The sequence below is a fragment of the Erythrolamprus reginae genome, chromosome 4 (assembly GCF_031021105.1).
Source record: "Erythrolamprus reginae isolate rEryReg1 chromosome 4, rEryReg1.hap1, whole genome shotgun sequence".
NCBI lineage: Eukaryota > Metazoa > Chordata > Lepidosauria > Squamata > Dipsadidae > Erythrolamprus > Erythrolamprus reginae.
The window spans coordinates 12,530,368-12,547,018 of NC_091953.1; the positions used below are offsets into that span (position 1 = coordinate 12,530,368).

A 16,651-nucleotide genomic window follows, 5' to 3' on the forward strand; every position below is an offset into this window, starting at 1 on the left:
AATATAGAAGACTGACGGCAGAAAAAGACCTCATGGTCCGTCTAGCCTGCCCTTATACTATTTCCTGTATTTTATCTTACAATGGATATATGTTTATCCCAGGCATGTTTAAATTCAGTTAGTGTGGATTTACCAACCACGTCTGCTGGAAGTTTGTTCCAAGGATCTACTACTCTTTCAGTAAAATAATATTTTCTCATGTTGCTTTTGATCTTTCCCCCAACTAACTTCAGATTGTGTCCCCTTGTTCTTGTGTTCACTTTCCTATTAAAAACACTTCCCTCCTGGACCTTATTTAACCCTTTAACATATTTAAATGTTTCGATCATGTCCCCCCTTTTCCTTCTGTCCTCCAGACTATACAGATTGAGTTCATTAAGACCTTCCACCATTTTGTAGCCTGTCTTTGGACCTGTTCAATTTTGTCAATATCTTTTTGTAGGTGAGGTCTCCAGAACTGAACACAGTACTCCAAATGTGGTCTCACCAGCGCTCTATATAAGGGGATCACAATCTCCCTCTTCCTGCTTGTTATACCTCTAGCTATGCAGCCAAGCATCCTACTTGCTTTTCCTACCGCCCGACTACACTGCTCACCCATTTTGAGACTGTCAGAAATCACCACCCCTAAATCCTTCTCTTCTGAAGTTTTTGCTAACACAGAACTGCCAATGCAATACTCAGATTGAGGATTCCTTTTCCCCAAGTGCATTATGCTATTCTACTATGCATTTTCTACTGTGGGAAAATGGGAGGTTGTATGAGGTTGTTAGCATGTGAGCCGTAACAAATGCTTTCTAGAAAACCAAGGTCATCCTTTGTCTGTGTACCTCTTCACCTGCATGGAAGGAGAGGGGTGGATTCTGCCAGCATGGCAATATAAGATTGGACAGCGTGATGGACTTGTGGGCGTGGGGACAAGGACTTGAACTTTCAACTGGGTGGTGAAATCCGGAAAACTTCAGATTCGGGTTTCACCCAGATGTGCCAATATGGCTCTGTTAATAAATTGGAACTTTGAGGAATACTTTGCCTTGGACTCTTGATTTAATTTTGGATGCTATTTGGAGCCCTGACACCAGGTTGGTGATAGAATATGTCAGATAGTCATTTCAGGATAAGGATAAGGAGTTAACATAGAGGTGAAAGGAGTAAATTAGATGTTGAGTTAAAATGTCTATGTTTTATTATAGATAGAAAAAGGGAATATAATATATTATATAAAATATATAAATATATAAAATACAAGGGGATAGATTTTATAACATTGCTATCTATAGATGAAATATGTTTATTATTATTATTATTATTATTATTATTTATGATGTTTCATGTGTAGTTAATTTTAATTTAGCAAAGAAGAGGATAAAAAGTATTAAAGGCATTGTTAAGATTTTTTTCTGAATGTTTAATGTAACAAATACCTATTATTATTATTTAGAGAATGATTGTGGTTTTTTACTGCTTATGTTGTATGTTGGGGAAAAAAAGAAATTTTATACCCAGAAAAAAGAAGAAGAAGTGCACTGTTTTTTCATTGCCTTTCTTCTCTTTTTACTTTCAAAACCAGAAGACCCAAAATGTCATTGATCATTGTGAAAAAGAAATGCCTCTCTCGCTTCTTCGTTGAGTCTAACGGTGGCCTGAGAAATCCTCCTGTTGGAACTGTTATTGATACAGAAGCCACCCAACCAGCCTGGCAAGTATACATTGTCATAATACAGTGGAACCCCGACATAAGAGCTGCTCTACTTAAGAGCAACTCGAGATAAGAGCTGGGAGGGGAGAGATATTTTTGTTCTACTTACAAGCCCAAATTCGAGATACAAGCGCCAAGGAGCTGTCTCCTGAAGCCAAACGCTAACTTCCGCGTTCGGCTTCAGGAGACAGCTGCGAAGCGGCGCGCGTGTTTTAAAAGGTTGCAGCCGGCCTGGGGGGCTCGGGGGGGTGCTTGCAGCTTTCTTTCTTGCTCTTTTTCTTTCTCTCTTTTACCTTCCCTTCCTCTATTTCTTCTTTTCTTTCTCCTTCCCACCTTCTTCCCTCCCTCCCTCCTTTCACTCATTCCTCTCTTACTCTCCCCTTTCATAAGTTTCCTTGCTTCCTTCCTCTGTTCCTGTCCCTTCCCCCTTTCTTTCTTTCTTTCTTTCTTTCTTTCTTTCTTTCTTTCTTTCTTTCTTTCTTTCTTGCTCTTTTTCTTTCTCTCTTTTACCTTCCCTTCCTCTATTTCTTCTTTTCTTTCTCCTTCCCACCTTCTTCCCTCCCTCCCTCCCTTCACTCATTCCTCTCTTACTCTCCCCTTTCATAAGTTTCCTTGCTTCCTTCCTCTGTTCCTGTCCCTTCCCTCTTTCCTTCCTTCCTTCCCACCCTCCGTCCATTCATTCACCCATTCCTCTCTTGATCGCTTAAAGCCGGTCCCTGGTGCAAAAAGGGTTGGGGACCTCTGTCCTACAGGATTGGGTGGCAGAGAAGTTGAACATATGTAAATTTAAAAGTTTAAGAAAGTTTACAAGTTAAGTGAAAGAAACTTCATTATTCATTTATATGTACATGTACATTTCTTCATTAAAAACATGTCTTTCTGCATAATTTAGACTAACTTTGTGAGTTTTTTGAGGGCTGGAACCAATTAAAATTATTTACATTAATTCCTATGGGGAAAAGTCGTTCGAGATAAGAGCTGCTCAACTTAAGAGCCCAGGTCCGGAACGAATTAAACTCGTATCTCGAGGTACCACTGTATAAGCCTTTTTAGCTGTATATTTCACAGCGATAAAAGAAACTTTTTACAGTTGGAGGAGGCATATATATAGTATATTTTTGTTTACATAGTGTTCTGTCCCACAAACCATACCAGCAGCAATTAACTTCCAATTAAGGCTTAGACACAGGGTGTTGAAATGAAATAGTCTGTTATATAATAGGGTTTGTGGGAAAACAGAAAAAGAACAAAGGAATGTCTTTCCGCTGCCAAAGTTCAAAGCGAGTGGGAGAGCTGATAAGCAGGATTTCAAAACAAGGTTTCCAAAACAAAATTTACTCACAGACGTAACACTATAATTGCTCAGAACTGCAGAAAGGTATGTTTGTACGAATGGCAAAACTCTTAACGTGCTCTTTTCCTTTGAAGAATCAAACATTGATTTTCTGCAAAGGGAACCTCCCAATATCCTCCCCTTATATACTACTTTACCCTGAGTTATACATACTAATGGTTTAACACATTCATTTTTAAGTTTTAAAACACATCTTGTGTTTTTACTTTCATCTCCAATTAACATTGGGGTTAGTATAATGATTAGGAAGGCAGGATAGAAATAATAAGAAAGCTTTCTCTCAATGAATTGTTGCTTTTGTTGCCGCTGTTAATATGTTCATGCTCCACAACATTTTTCCTAAGTCTAATTCTACCTTTGCCCAACAGGTATGACTTTTTCTTGATTAGCCAACTTGCACGCCAAGGGACTGTCAACCCCACGTACTACAATGTGATTTATGATGACATCAAGTTAAAGCCGGACCATATGCAGCGGCTCACTTACAAGATGTGTCACCTCTACTACAATTGGCCTGTAAGTAGCATTTCCATCTACTTAGAGACAGTGCTTCCCATATCTTAGTGAATTTTGGAAGTAAATAATCTCTTTTTAGCTGTCATCTTCCAGATGTGGTAGATTTCAACTCCAAGTCACACAGCCAGCAAAGATTGCTCACTGAGAATGCTGGAAGTTGTAGCCCAAAGTCTTTGTGATGAGAGAGGCAATTTCTCTGTCCTTCCTCATTCCACCAGTTCCCGTGGCATCCATTCAAATGTGGTAGCACCACCATTCACCCATCAGCAGGGTGAATGGGCTGCTGGGGGTTCACAGGGGTTCGGGACAACCTCTAGCTAAGATTCTGTGCAGTTCGGAGAACCCCCAAATCTCACTCTTGGCTGGCCCTGCCTACCCCCCCCCCCCCCAGGAGTCACCATGCGGCCCGTTTTGGATACAGCGCATGTGCGGAGAATCCGGGATGGGAAAAAACGGGCCTACCGGAAGTTCGGAAAGACCGGAAGCAGGCTCATTTCCAGCCTCTGGAGCCTGGGCGGGCCATTTTCACCCTTCCGGAGACTCAAGTAAAGCCTCCGGAGCCCAGGGAAGGCAACCCCCTCCTCCCGCCATGGTGCAGGAGGCTGACTAGGTCACACCCACCATGGCCACACCCAGCCAGCAAACAAGCAGAGAACCCCTTGCTAAATTTTTTGAAGCCCACCCCTGCCCACCAGCCAGCTAAGCAGCTAGTCACATAAGACATTGCTTTGAAGAACAAAGAACATAGAATGAAAAAGTTGGAAGGGACCTTAGAGGTCTTCTAATTCAATGTTTCCCAACCTTGGCAACTTGAAGATATTTGGACTTCAACTCCTAGAATTCCCCAGCCAGCAAATGCTGGCTGGGGAATTCTGGGAGTTGAAGTCCAGATATCTTCAAGTTGCCAAAGTTGGGAAACACTGTTCTAGTTCAACCTGCTGCTCAAGCAAGAAATCCTATACCAGTGATGGTGAACCTAAGGCACATGTGCCACAGGTGGCACTCGGAGCCGTATCTGAGGGCACGCGGGGCATTGCCCTATGTCAGCTCCAACCGGAAGTTCACTTGTGTGCATCACCTCGGGCCTCCTTTTCTCTGTCAGAGGTCTTTCCCTGGAAATAAGACCCTGTTATATTTTTTGAACCCTGAAATAAGTGATTGGCCTTATTGACAATTGGACTTATCATCAGGGAATGTCTTATTTTGGGGAAAACAGGGTAGTTGACTATCTGCTGAATATCATTGACTGGAGGATGTTTTTAGGAACTCTTGTTTTATTTATTTTTTAAATTAAGGACCCAGATTGTTGGGGGCATACAGTGGTACCTCTATTTACAAACTTAATTCATTCCGTGACCAGGTTCTTAAGTAGAAAAGTTTGTAAGAAGAAGCAATTTTTCCCATAGGAATCAATGTAAAAGCAAATAATGCATGCGATTGGGGAAACCACAGGGAGGGTGGAGGCCCTGTTTCCTCCCAGGAAATTTCTAGAGAGGCCCCATTCTCCCGGCTTTTCTGGCCCTGTTTCCTCCCAGGAGATCCCTAGAGAGGCCCCATGGAGGCTTCTCCCCGCCTTTTCCGGCCCTGTTTCCTCCCAGGAGATTCCTAGAGAGGCCCCACGGAGGCTTCTCCTCGCCTTTTCTGGCCCTGTTTCCTCCCAGGAGATCCCTAGAGAGGCCCCACGGAGGCTTCTCCCCACCTTTTCCGGCCCTGTTTCCTCCCAGGAGATTCCTAGAGAGGCCCCATGGAGGCTTCTCCCTGCCTTTTCCGGCCCTGTTTCCTCCCAGGAGATTCCTAGAGAGGCCCCACGGAGGCTTCTCCCTGCCTTTTCCGGCCCTGTTTCCTCTCAGGAGATCCCTAGAGAGGCCCCACGGAGGCTTCTCCCCACCTTTTCCGGCCCTGTTTCCTCCCAGGAGATCCCTAGAGAGGCCCCACGGAGGCTTCTCCCCACCTTTTCCGGCCCTGTTTCCTCCCAGGAGATTCCTAGAGAGGCCCCACGGAGGCTTCTCCCTGCCTTTTCCGGTTACAGTTTCAGAGGCTCGGGTTTGTAAGTGGAAAATAGTTCTTGAGAAGAGGCAAAAAAATCTTGAACACCTGGTTCTTATCTACAAAAGTTAATAGGTAGAGGCGTTTGTAGGTAGAGGTACCACTGTAGCTGACTCTGTAAACCGCTTAGCGAGGGCTGTAAAAGCACTATAAAGCAGTCTATAAGTCTTAAGTGCCAAGTGCTATTGGTAATACAGTGTTCCCTCGATTTCCGCGGGGGATGCGTTCCGAGACCGCCCGCGAAAGTCGAATTTCCGTGAAGTAGAGATCTGGAAGTAAATACACCATTTTTGGCTCTGGACAATATCACAAGCCATCTCTTAACACTTTAAACCCTTAAATTACCATTTCCCATTCCCTTAACAACAATTTACTCACCATTATTACTGGTACTCACCATTGAATAAGACACTTAGTGATCCTGATATTTATAAACATAATTATTTATTAACAATAATTATTTTTTTGTTATTTATTTGCAAAAATTATTAATTTGGCGATGACATATGACGTCATCGGGTGGGAAAAACCGTGCTATAGGAAAAAAACCACAAAGTATTTTTCAATTAATATTTTTTGAAAAACCGTGGTATAGGCTATTCGCAAAGTTCGAACCAGCGAAAATCGGGGCAACACTGTACAGTATTTCAGAAACGTCTTACCACTTGGGGCCAGAGGTGGCAGCACAAGCTAGTAGCATCCCCATTCTTTTCCCCCCCCGCCCTTGCCTTCCTAGGGGTTAATTAGAGTGCCAGCGCCTTGTCAATATGCCAGCAAGCTGACGTTTTTGGTCAGCCAGAGCATCCACAGAGAGCCAAGCCTGGAACTGGCAAACAAGCTTTTCTATTTGTGAAGATGCTGGAGAAAGAACGGCAGCGAGCAAGAGTTTGATTTCTCAAGGAAAGCACCGTCTCCCTTTCCTGTGGCTTCTTCAGTTCCAGGAAGTGGAGGGGTGGCATTTCCTTGTCTTCATTTGCATCAGTAACCTTTGATTTAAAAAAAAATAAATGATGGTTTGTTGTATGTTTTAATGAAAGTTTTTTTGTGTGTGAACCTCCTTCATTTCATGGTGTTGTTTATTTCTGTAACTGAATATTTAAGTCTGCTACTTTCTGAGATGGAAATATTTTGTGATTGTACTTATTTGTGTTGTTTGTAATAAAGCATGCCTTAAATCCTACATCATCATCATTATTATTATTATTTGTTCTATCGGGCTCTCTGGTACACTCCTCCCCAAAATTCACAGATACAAATTTCAGACACACACACGTTTGAAAATTCAAAACAATGTTCTTTATAATGAAAATTCACTTAAACCAAGCCCTCTTTTGGTATAGCAAAGAGCACTCGTCTCCAAACAAACTGTTAATTTGTACAAGTCCCTTATCAGTTCTGTGATACTTAGCTTGCAGCTGTGAGGCAATTCACAGTCCTTTTTCTTTCACAAAGTGAAACACACTTTGCTCTGGTTTAGTTTCAAAGCGGGGGAAAATCAGCACACAAAAGGTCAAAGTCAGCAAAGCAGTCACGAAACACAACGATCAGATAATCCTCCACAATGGCCAAACCCACAGGCTGCTCTTTATAGCAGCCTCACTAATTACCACAGCCCCACCCAACCACAGGTGGCCTCATTTTCTTTGATAATAATCTCTCAGTTGTTGTTGCCTATGCACGCTCTCCGCATGCGTGGCTGTATCATTAACTCTTGTTCTGAATCCAAGGAGGAGCTAGATAATTGATCTCCTTCTGAGCTGTCTGCCCCACTCTCCTCCTCCCTGTCACTCATGTCTTCTTGGTCAGAGGAGCCTTCATCAGCAGATTTCACCAGGGGCAAAAGAGGCCTGCAGCATGTGGATGTCTCCCCCACATCCACAGTCCTTGGGGCAGGAGCTGAGCCAGAGCTAACCACAATTATTATTATTATTATTATTATTATTATTATTATTATTATTATTATTATTATTATTATTTAGACTTATCTAGACTCACAGAACACAGTACAAAAACAATATGTGTACAAATCTAATAATTAAAAACTATAAGCTAAAATCCCATTACATTAAAAAGCAGCCAATAACTCAATCACATCCACACATAACATTTAATGGTCAGGAAAGGGGGGCATGATCTAACTGCCCCGTGCCTGGCGACATAGATGGGTCTTGAGGCTCTTGCGAAAGGCGAGGAGGATGGGGGCAATGTGAATCTCCGAAGGGAGCTGATTCCACAGGGCCGGGGCCGCCACAGAGAAGGCTCTTCGCCTAGGTCCCGCCAGACGACATTTATAGTCGACGGGACCTGGAGAACACCAACTCTGGGACCTAATCGGCTGCTGGGATTTGTTATTGGAGGATGGGTGCTTGGGCATATATTTATTATTAATGTTAATATTTTATTTGATTTCTCATTTTGCATATAGAACAATCTCCCTGAGGTAAGTACTTTCCAGATGCATTGGGCTTCGGGTAATACAACATGTTTTTTTTAAAAAACCTCTTAGTATCCAATTAAACAACAAATATACATAACCTGTTGTGATTCAGCCTGAGGCTCCTCAGGGACCGGCTGGAGCTCTGCCGGATCCATGCCCAGAGGAGGAGGACAGTGAACAGGAGGGGGAGGACCAGGCAGACGGGGGAGAGGAACGTCAGGAAGAGGAGGAGGGAGAGCAGCCTGAGACCCCCGGGGGGGCCCTCTCCCCAGCTAGTAGCCTGGATTCATTGGATGAAGACGCACAGGCTATAATAGACATGAGGCAGCGACGTGCAGCTCAAAGACGGGGCCAATTAGAAAGGTATTTCCATCCCTGAATTGGCAACAGCTGGGTTTGGGTGTGGTTCTCCTAAGCAGGGTTGAAAAGGCAGGCCCGCCCTTACAGTCTTGTGGAGAGTTATCAACTGGGAGTCCTGTGACCTTGCTTCGATTCTTGGCGTCTCTGATCTTGGCTTGTGGCCTAGAAGTCTGGAAGACTTGGGGGAGGCGTGGGTTTTATTATCTCCAGCGTTGTTTTTGCCAGCAAGAATCCTGTTTTATTGCCTGACCTTCGTGAAACCTCTGTGAAGCTTCATAGTGTTCCTGTCTGTAAGAACAGTTTTTGTTACCTGTGTTTGCTTTGAATTATATAAACTGCCTTTGCTTTTTACCAGTGTGTCTGGATACTCTTTTTGGTTGGTGTTGGCGTCTGAGGGGACCCAGACAGAACAATAACCGTGACAGCAATATGACTATAACTTAACATTTAAATTTTTTTTAATAAGAAGAAAACATTTTATTTTTAAAAAAAATACAGGTAGTCCTTGACTTACAACCATTTGTTTAGTTTGAAGTTACCGTTCGAAGTTCCAACAGAAAAAGGGACATGACTTTTTCATACTTAACGACTGTTGCCATATTCCCATCGTCACATGGTCAAAATTGGCCTGCTCAGCAACTGGCCTATAACTTTGATGGTTGCAGCATCCCCAAATGATGTGACCATTCAGGGCTGCATCAGAGTTGTGTTTGACCAACGGAGGGCTGGCGTGAGTGTGGCAGGATGGGCGTGGCCAGCATGATGTCACTTGTGTTGGGAGCGCCTCTGGTAGCCCGAGTGCTTTGCCCGAGAAAACCCTCTGCCACTAAAAACAGGGCTTGGGAGGGCGGTGTAGAGCTCCGTTTTCATTGGCAGAGGCACCGCAGGCGAGTCCTTCACTGTTTCCAGAGTGGCCCCATGGGCCAGATCTAAGCACCCCGCGGGCTGGATATGGCCCCCGGTCCTTGATACCCCTGATTTAGGGGATTGGAGGCTAAAACATATAAAGAACGGTTGCTGGAATTGGGTATGTCTCATTTTGTGAAAAGGACTAAGGGTGACATGACAGCAGAGTTCCAATATCTCAGGGGTTGCCACAAAGAAGGAGGGAGGTGATGGCCAACCTGTTCTCCAAAGCACCAGAGAGCAGGACCAAAAGCAATGGAGGAAAATTAATCAAGGAGAGAAGCAGCCTAGAACAAAGGAGAAAATTCCTTGCCTCCAGAAGTTGAGAATGCTCCAACACTGGAGGTTTTTAGAAAGATGTTGGATAATCATTTGTCTGAAGTGGTGTAGGGTTTCCTGCATGAGCAGGGGGGTCTCTTCCAACTGTTATTCTATTCTTTTTTGATTTATTTCTCTTTCTATTCTAAAGCTAGAATCTAAAATTTCCTGAGTGCACTCTACTTAGAAATGTGTTATCTTTTCTATTTTCGTATTCTATTCCATTCCATTATATTCTATTTCTATTCTATTCAAAAGTTATCTTTTCTATTTTCTTATTCTATTCTATTCTAAAGCTAAAATCTAAAATTTCCTGATTGCACCATACTTAGAAATGTGTTATCTTTTCTATTTTCGTATTCTATTCCATTCTTTTCTATTTTTATTCTATTCGAAAGTTATCTTTTCTATTTTCTTATTCTCTTCTCTTCTATTCTAAAGCTAGAATCTAAAATTTCCTCCGATTGCACCATACTTAGAAATGTGTTATCTTTTCTATTTTCTTATTCTATTCCATTCCATTCCATTCTATTTTAATTTCTATTCTAAAGCTAGAATCTAAAATTACCTGAGTGCGACATACTTAGAAACGTGTTTCTTTTCTATTTTCTTATTCTATTATATTCTATTTCTATTCTATTCTGTTCCATTCTATTTATTTTTATTTATTTATTTATTTATTTTTGTCCAATACACAATGAGGGTTTTAGTGGGTATATATCTCTATACACATAGTAAAATACATGATGAAGGTTATAGAGGAGATACTCATAGTAAAATATATCTAAGAAATAATAGAAAAGAAGGTAAAGTAATAGAACATATCAATGAAAGAATAGAAGAAGAGATATAGGAATAGAAGAAAGGTATAGGAGATATAGGAGAGCAATAGGACAGGGGACGGAAGGCACTCTAGTGCCCTTGTACTCGCCCCTTACTGACCTCTTAGGAATCTGGATAGGTCAACCGTAGATAATCTAAGGGTAAATTGTTGGGGGTTTGGGGATGACACTATGGAGTCCGGTAATGAGTTCCACGCTTCGACAACTCGGTTACTGAAGTCATATTTTTTACAGTCAAGTTTGGAGCAGTTAATATTAAGTTTAAATCTGTTGTGTGCTCTTGTGTTGTTGTGGTTGAAGCTGAAGTAGTCACTGACAGGTAGGACGTTGCAGTATATGATCTTGTGGGCAATACTTAGATCTTGTTTAAGGCGTCTTAGTTCTAAACTTTCTAGGCCCAGGATTGAAAGTCTAGTCTCATAGGGTATTCTATTCTATTCTATTCCATTCCATTCTTTTGTAACCTTCTGATAAGCAGAGTCAAAGCATCTAGAAAAGCGAGATACCATGTTATTAATGTAACAACTGCAGTGATTCATTTTAACAACTGCCAAGAAAGGTCACAAGATGGGGCAAAGCTCACTTTTTTAAAAAAATTGTTTTTTTTCAAATATAACATTAAAAAAAAGACATACACAGAAACATACACATACAACATTTGGGAAATAAAAGTTTCCCCACTTTTTAGGTGTTCGATCAGAGAATTTTACTTCATTCACATAGTGTTAATTTTTGAATTCTTTTATTCGATGTGTTGCTTTGCTTGAATTTTTATTTATTTCTTTGTTGCTCTTTCCTTTAACCAATCATAAAATTTTGCCCATATTTTATAATAATCTGAATCTTCTTTTCCCTCTAATTTTTTAGATAATCTGTCCATCTCGGCACAGCCCAATATCTTTTTAGTTACTATATTTTCTTCCGGTGCTTTGTCTATTTTCCATTGTTGGGCATACAGTATACTATCCTGGCAGCTGTTGGTATGTGTATAACTAAATATCTTACCTCTTTTTCCATTTTTTAAATTAAAAATACCCAATAAATACAATTCTGGGTTTTTTCCAATTTCTTCTTTTACTATTTCTTTTAACCAGTCAGTTATTTTATTCCAGAAATTTTTTGCTTGTACACATGTCCACCATTGATGATAGAACGTGCCTCTTTCTTTTTTGCACTTCCAGCATAATGGGGAGGTTTTGGGGAACATTTTTGATAGTCTTTCCGGTGATAAGTGCCACCTGTAAAACCTTTTTAATTGGTTTTCCTTGAATGCAGTCGATTTTGTCATCTGCCAATTATTAGTCCATAATTTTTCCCATTTTTCTAATTCAATTGTGTAGCCAAAATTCATTCCCCAACTTATCATACTTTCTTTTACAATTTCCACTTCTGTCTCATAACGAATCAAACATTTATATATTTTGCCAATTAATTTTTCATCATTTTTTAATAGTGTCCTATCCAAGTCACCCCTCCCTACCTGAAAACCATATTCCCTCACTTAACAACTGTCTTTCTCAGCACTGGAAATTCAGAACTCAATCGTGGTCATAAGACAAGGGCTACCTGTATTTAAATTATATCTACCATAAACTAGCCTTTCCAGATTGGGGAAAATTGATGTAAATAATACGCAACACATAAATAAACAAAATTAGAGTTTTCCTCTGCTAGATGAGAGTCACAGGTTCTAGGGTGTATATAAGTGTCAAGCTCAACATGAGGTGTATGTATGGTTCAACAGATTTTCTTTTTTGATATTTGAATTGAAAAGCAGAACAGTTTGTCTTTCTCTAGGTAACATACTGGAATATTTATTTATTTATTTATTTATTCATTTGTCCAATACACAAATACATAGAGAGAAAATAACATGAAGTAATATATATAAGGATAAAAGTTAAAATAGAAGAGAAGATATATGAAAGGAAGAAAATATATATAATATATGAGATAAAGGAAAGACAATTGGACAGGGGATGAAAGGCATACTAGTGCAATTATGTACGCCCCTTACTGACCTCTTAGGAACCTGGAGAGGTCAATTGTGGATAGTCTAAGGGAGAAATGTTGGGGGTTAGGGGTTGACACTATTGAATCCGGTAATGAGTTCCACGCTTCGACAACTCGATTGTTAAAGTCATATTTTTTACAGTCACGTTTGGAGCGGTTCGTATTAAGTTTGAATCTGTTGCGTGCTCTTGTGTTGTTGCTACAGAAAACAAAAGACGGCTTTATTACAACCCCCACCTCCTCTTAAATAGGGAATTCAGCACGTCAATCTTGAGCCGAGTCAATATAATTATCAGCTTATATGTTAGCTTTACCGCTTGCTTCTCCAGGTTTCTGAAAAATTCTTTCCAATTTCATCATGTTTCATTTCATACTGAAACAGGCAATTTTGGCTTTCTGATCCTATTCTTACTGGACCGTGCAAAGCTATTGGCACACATCCAAACAAGACATTCCGGTAATCCTTAGCACAATACCTGTAAGTTAGATCGATAAGTTAATAAAGGGATTAGCCCACCCCAAAGGAAATAAAAGGGTGAAAACTGTGAAGTGGAACCGATTTATACCTAGCAACCTTACTTTCTTATGCATCGGATTTAAAGAATGATGTTCGCCTAAGTGCTAAGGACAATGTGGTAGGTTTAGTGCGATACGAATAAAAAATAAGATTAGAAATCAAGCATTTTTCCTAGAAAAAGAACGGACAGCATCTAGAGATATATACTGTCTATTGTTCAGCATCAATGAGATCTTTTTACAATGTCAGTCTACGTCAGAAGATTTATCCTACGTAGATATTCTTTCAGTTTCCCCCCTATTTTTAGTCAGGACGATTCTCCACCATGCTGTGATCAAGCTTCAAAATTAATAAAAGAGCGGACAGTCATCTAAATCATCCATGAATGAATCAGGGAATGATTTGATCAACTGCTTAGAAAATAAGATTTTATGTGGATCTTGGCATTGGGATCAAACTGAGATACAGTGATACCTCTACCTACAAACGCCTCTCACTTTTTTCATTGCCACTAACTTCAGTCATCAAATGAACTGTTGTAAGCCTTCTACTGCAATACCTATTAATAGAATAGAATAGAATAGAATTCTTTATTGGCCAAGTGTGATTGGCAGGTTGTCCAGCAAACCTGGAAAACAGGAAAATCAGGGAATTATCAGGGAAATCAGTGGTCCTGGAAATATCAAGGAATTATCAGGGAATACGTGAAAAAAACAATAAATCAGGGGGGAAAGACAAACTGTATTAAAATGTTTGAAAGTTAGGGAAGAATCATGTTTAAAAAAGAGATTGCGCTGCCTGGCAGAGTTAAGCAAAAATGAGCATAACTGTGGCAACAACTACTGATATTTCTCCATGGCTTAGCCGTTTGGTATGACGTCATCTACGACTGTGCCTTAACTAGATCTCAAGTTACAGGGAAATGTCAGGGAAATATCAGGGAATTTCAAAATGCTTTCTCCCTGGACAGCCTGGATTGGACACGCAAGGAATTTCTCTTCGGTGCATAAACTTTCGATATGCATAAAAAGACAAGGTACGTTTGTCAAGCATCATGAGGTCCAACACTTAATGATTGTTATAGGGTACAAATACGCAATCAGAAAACAATATTAATATAAATCGTAAGGATACAAGCAACACGTTAGTTAGTTAGTTAGTTAGTTAGCTAGTTAGTTATTTTGTTTGTTTGTTTATTTATTTATTTATTTATTTGTCCAATACACAAATACATAGGAAGAAAAATAGACATGTAGTAATATATATAAGGGTAAAAGTGAACTTAGAGGAGAGGATATATGAAAGGAAGAAAATATATATGATAAGTGAGAGAAAAGAAAGACAATTGGACAGGGGACGAAAGGCACACCAGTGCACTTATGTACGCCCCTTACTGGCCTCTTAGGAACCTGGAGAGGTCAATCGTGGATAGTCTAAGGGAGAAATGTTGGGGGTTAGGGCTTGACACAATTGAGTCCGGCAATGAGTTCCACGCTTCGATAACTCGATTGTTGAAATCATATTTTATACAGTCAAGTTTGGAGCAGTTCGTATTCAGTTTGAATCTGTTGTGTGCTCTTGTGTTGTTGCGGTTGAAGCTGAAGTAGCCATTGACCGGTAGGACGTTGCAGCATATGATCTTGTGGGCAATACTCAAATCGTATTTTAGGCGCCGTAGTTCTAGGCTTTCTAGGCCCAGGATTGTTAGTCTATTTTAGTAGGATATTCTGTTTCGAGTGAAGGAGTGAAGGGCTCTTCTGGTGAAATATCTTTGGACATTTTCAAGGGTGTTGATGTCTGAGATGTGGTATGGGTTCCAGACAGATGAGCAGTAGTCTAGGATGGGTCTGGCAAAAATTTTGTAGGCTCTTGTGAGTAGTGTGAGATTGCCTGAGCATTATATTAGATTTCAATGCCGCCCTTCTCGAGGCGACTCAGTTACAGTCATACGGTCGTAAGTTGGAGGAGATGGGTGATAGGAACAATGAGAAGATTTATAGTAATAGTAATTCAGCCTTAGTGAACAGTTTGACAGTGGTGAGGGTGCCCTACTGTTCTGTCTGGGTTCCCCCAGACCTCAACACCAACTGGAAAAAACAGCCAGACACTCTGGTAAAAGCCAAAAGTATTTTATAACTGGAAAAAATAAGCACAGAGGAAAACCTGTTCTTCCCAACAGACAGGCTATAATACGGTACAGCAGGGTCCTGATGTCCAGACAATACAGCAAGCTTCTTGCTGGCACCCCCCCCAAGGTTTCAATAGTCAAAGGCACAAACCAGGATTCCAAGACGCCAAAGTTCACAGTCAGGTCCCACGACTCTCAAAGATAAAACTCCACAAGCCAGGAAGGGTGGGTCTGCCTTTTAGCCTTTCCCAAGAGCACCACACCCAAACCCAGCTGTTGCCACTTTAATGCTGAAAGTATTTAGCCAATTGATTCCGTCTCTGAGTAGCTCTTCGTTGTCGCAGATCAATTATGGCTTGTGCACTTTCCTCTAAGGAATCCAGGCTGCTTGCTGGGGAGAGCTCCCCCTGGTGGGACTCTGGCTGTCCTCCCTCTTCTTCAGCCTGGGATTCCTCCTCCTCGTCTGTCTGCACCTCCTGTTCCTCAGCCTCTCCCTCTGAGCTGGAAACCGACAGAAGGTCAGCCGTTCCCGGAGGGGCCTCAGACGGAACCACAACACCTACTAGTTCAGTTTAGGAAAATGCAACTTTGCAGTGGATGATGGGACCATAGGTAGGTAATAGGTTAGGAATTTGTCACCTGCCACACCTAGAATTGATGACCCAGCCGTAGTAATAAAACGAAAGGAAATGGATACCAAACTTTGTGCTGGAACTTTCAGCATTCCGTCATCTTCTATAGATTTAAACAACAGGAGCTTTTATACCCTCGGGCTTTTCACAGTGGTTAAGTTCTCTAAAGTTAATTATATGACCCTGGATAGGGAACGTGTACAACAAGATTGGCCCAGTTTTAACAGCGCCAGTTGGAAATCTGGTCAGAAGCCTTCCAACTTTCTTCAAAAGTGCAGGAACATCAAATTCCTGCTTTTTCTCTTTGCAAAGCTAAAACAAGTCCGGGCAACAGCCGCATACTTTCGCGAGAGTCATCACCGGAAACAAAGAATTTGCAAAAGGATGAACCTGGAGCTTCTTGAACAATCCAGGAGCCGAGGTTCTGAAGCATGCAGGTAAGACATTTTCCCCCTTTTCCATTGTGTCTTTTATCGCAAAAGGTTTTGCTCTGATTAAGAATAATTCATAGTAACTGTTGAAGAAAGAAAAAGACCAAAAAAAGAAAACTTCAGCTTTGCTTTCCGAACGGCTTCTTTTGGAAGGAAAAAACAAACCTCAGGAAAAAAATTCTTTACTAAAATTCCTACTGGAGGGAGGGCGGATTTGATTTTCAATTTAGAAGCCTTTTTTCTCATTTGTCACCTTCTCGGTGTTATTTCAGCTATCTACTTTCCAAATGTAAAATAATGCACTTGGGGAAAAGGAATCCTCAATCTGAGTATTGTATTGGCAGTTCTGTGCTTCAGAAGAGAAGGATTTAGGGGTCGTGATTTCTGACAGTCTCAAAATGGGTGAGCAGTGCGGTCAGGCAATAAGGAAAGCAAGTAGAATGCTTGCCTGC

At 41.0% G+C, this 16,651-nt stretch overlaps 1 protein-coding gene across 3 annotated transcripts in view; it reads left to right on the forward strand.

Moving 5' to 3' along the window:
• Positions 1-6,795, forward strand: part of LOC139166286 (piwi-like protein 4) — a 48,264-nt gene extending 41,469 nt beyond the window's left edge. For 2 of the 3 annotated variants that reach the window (XM_070749638.1, XM_070749639.1), the window contains exons 19-21: positions 1,571-1,699; positions 3,422-3,569; positions 6,352-6,795. In XM_070749638.1, the coding sequence (XP_070605739.1) occupies positions 1,571-1,699; positions 3,422-3,569; positions 6,352-6,468 (394 nt within the window). In that variant the 3' untranslated portion in view covers positions 6,469-6,795. The remainder of the gene's footprint in view (positions 1-1,570; positions 1,700-3,421; positions 3,570-6,351) is intronic. The other variant, XM_070749640.1, reaches the window with a different exon arrangement.
• The last annotated feature ends 9,856 nt before the right edge of the window (positions 6,796-16,651 follow it).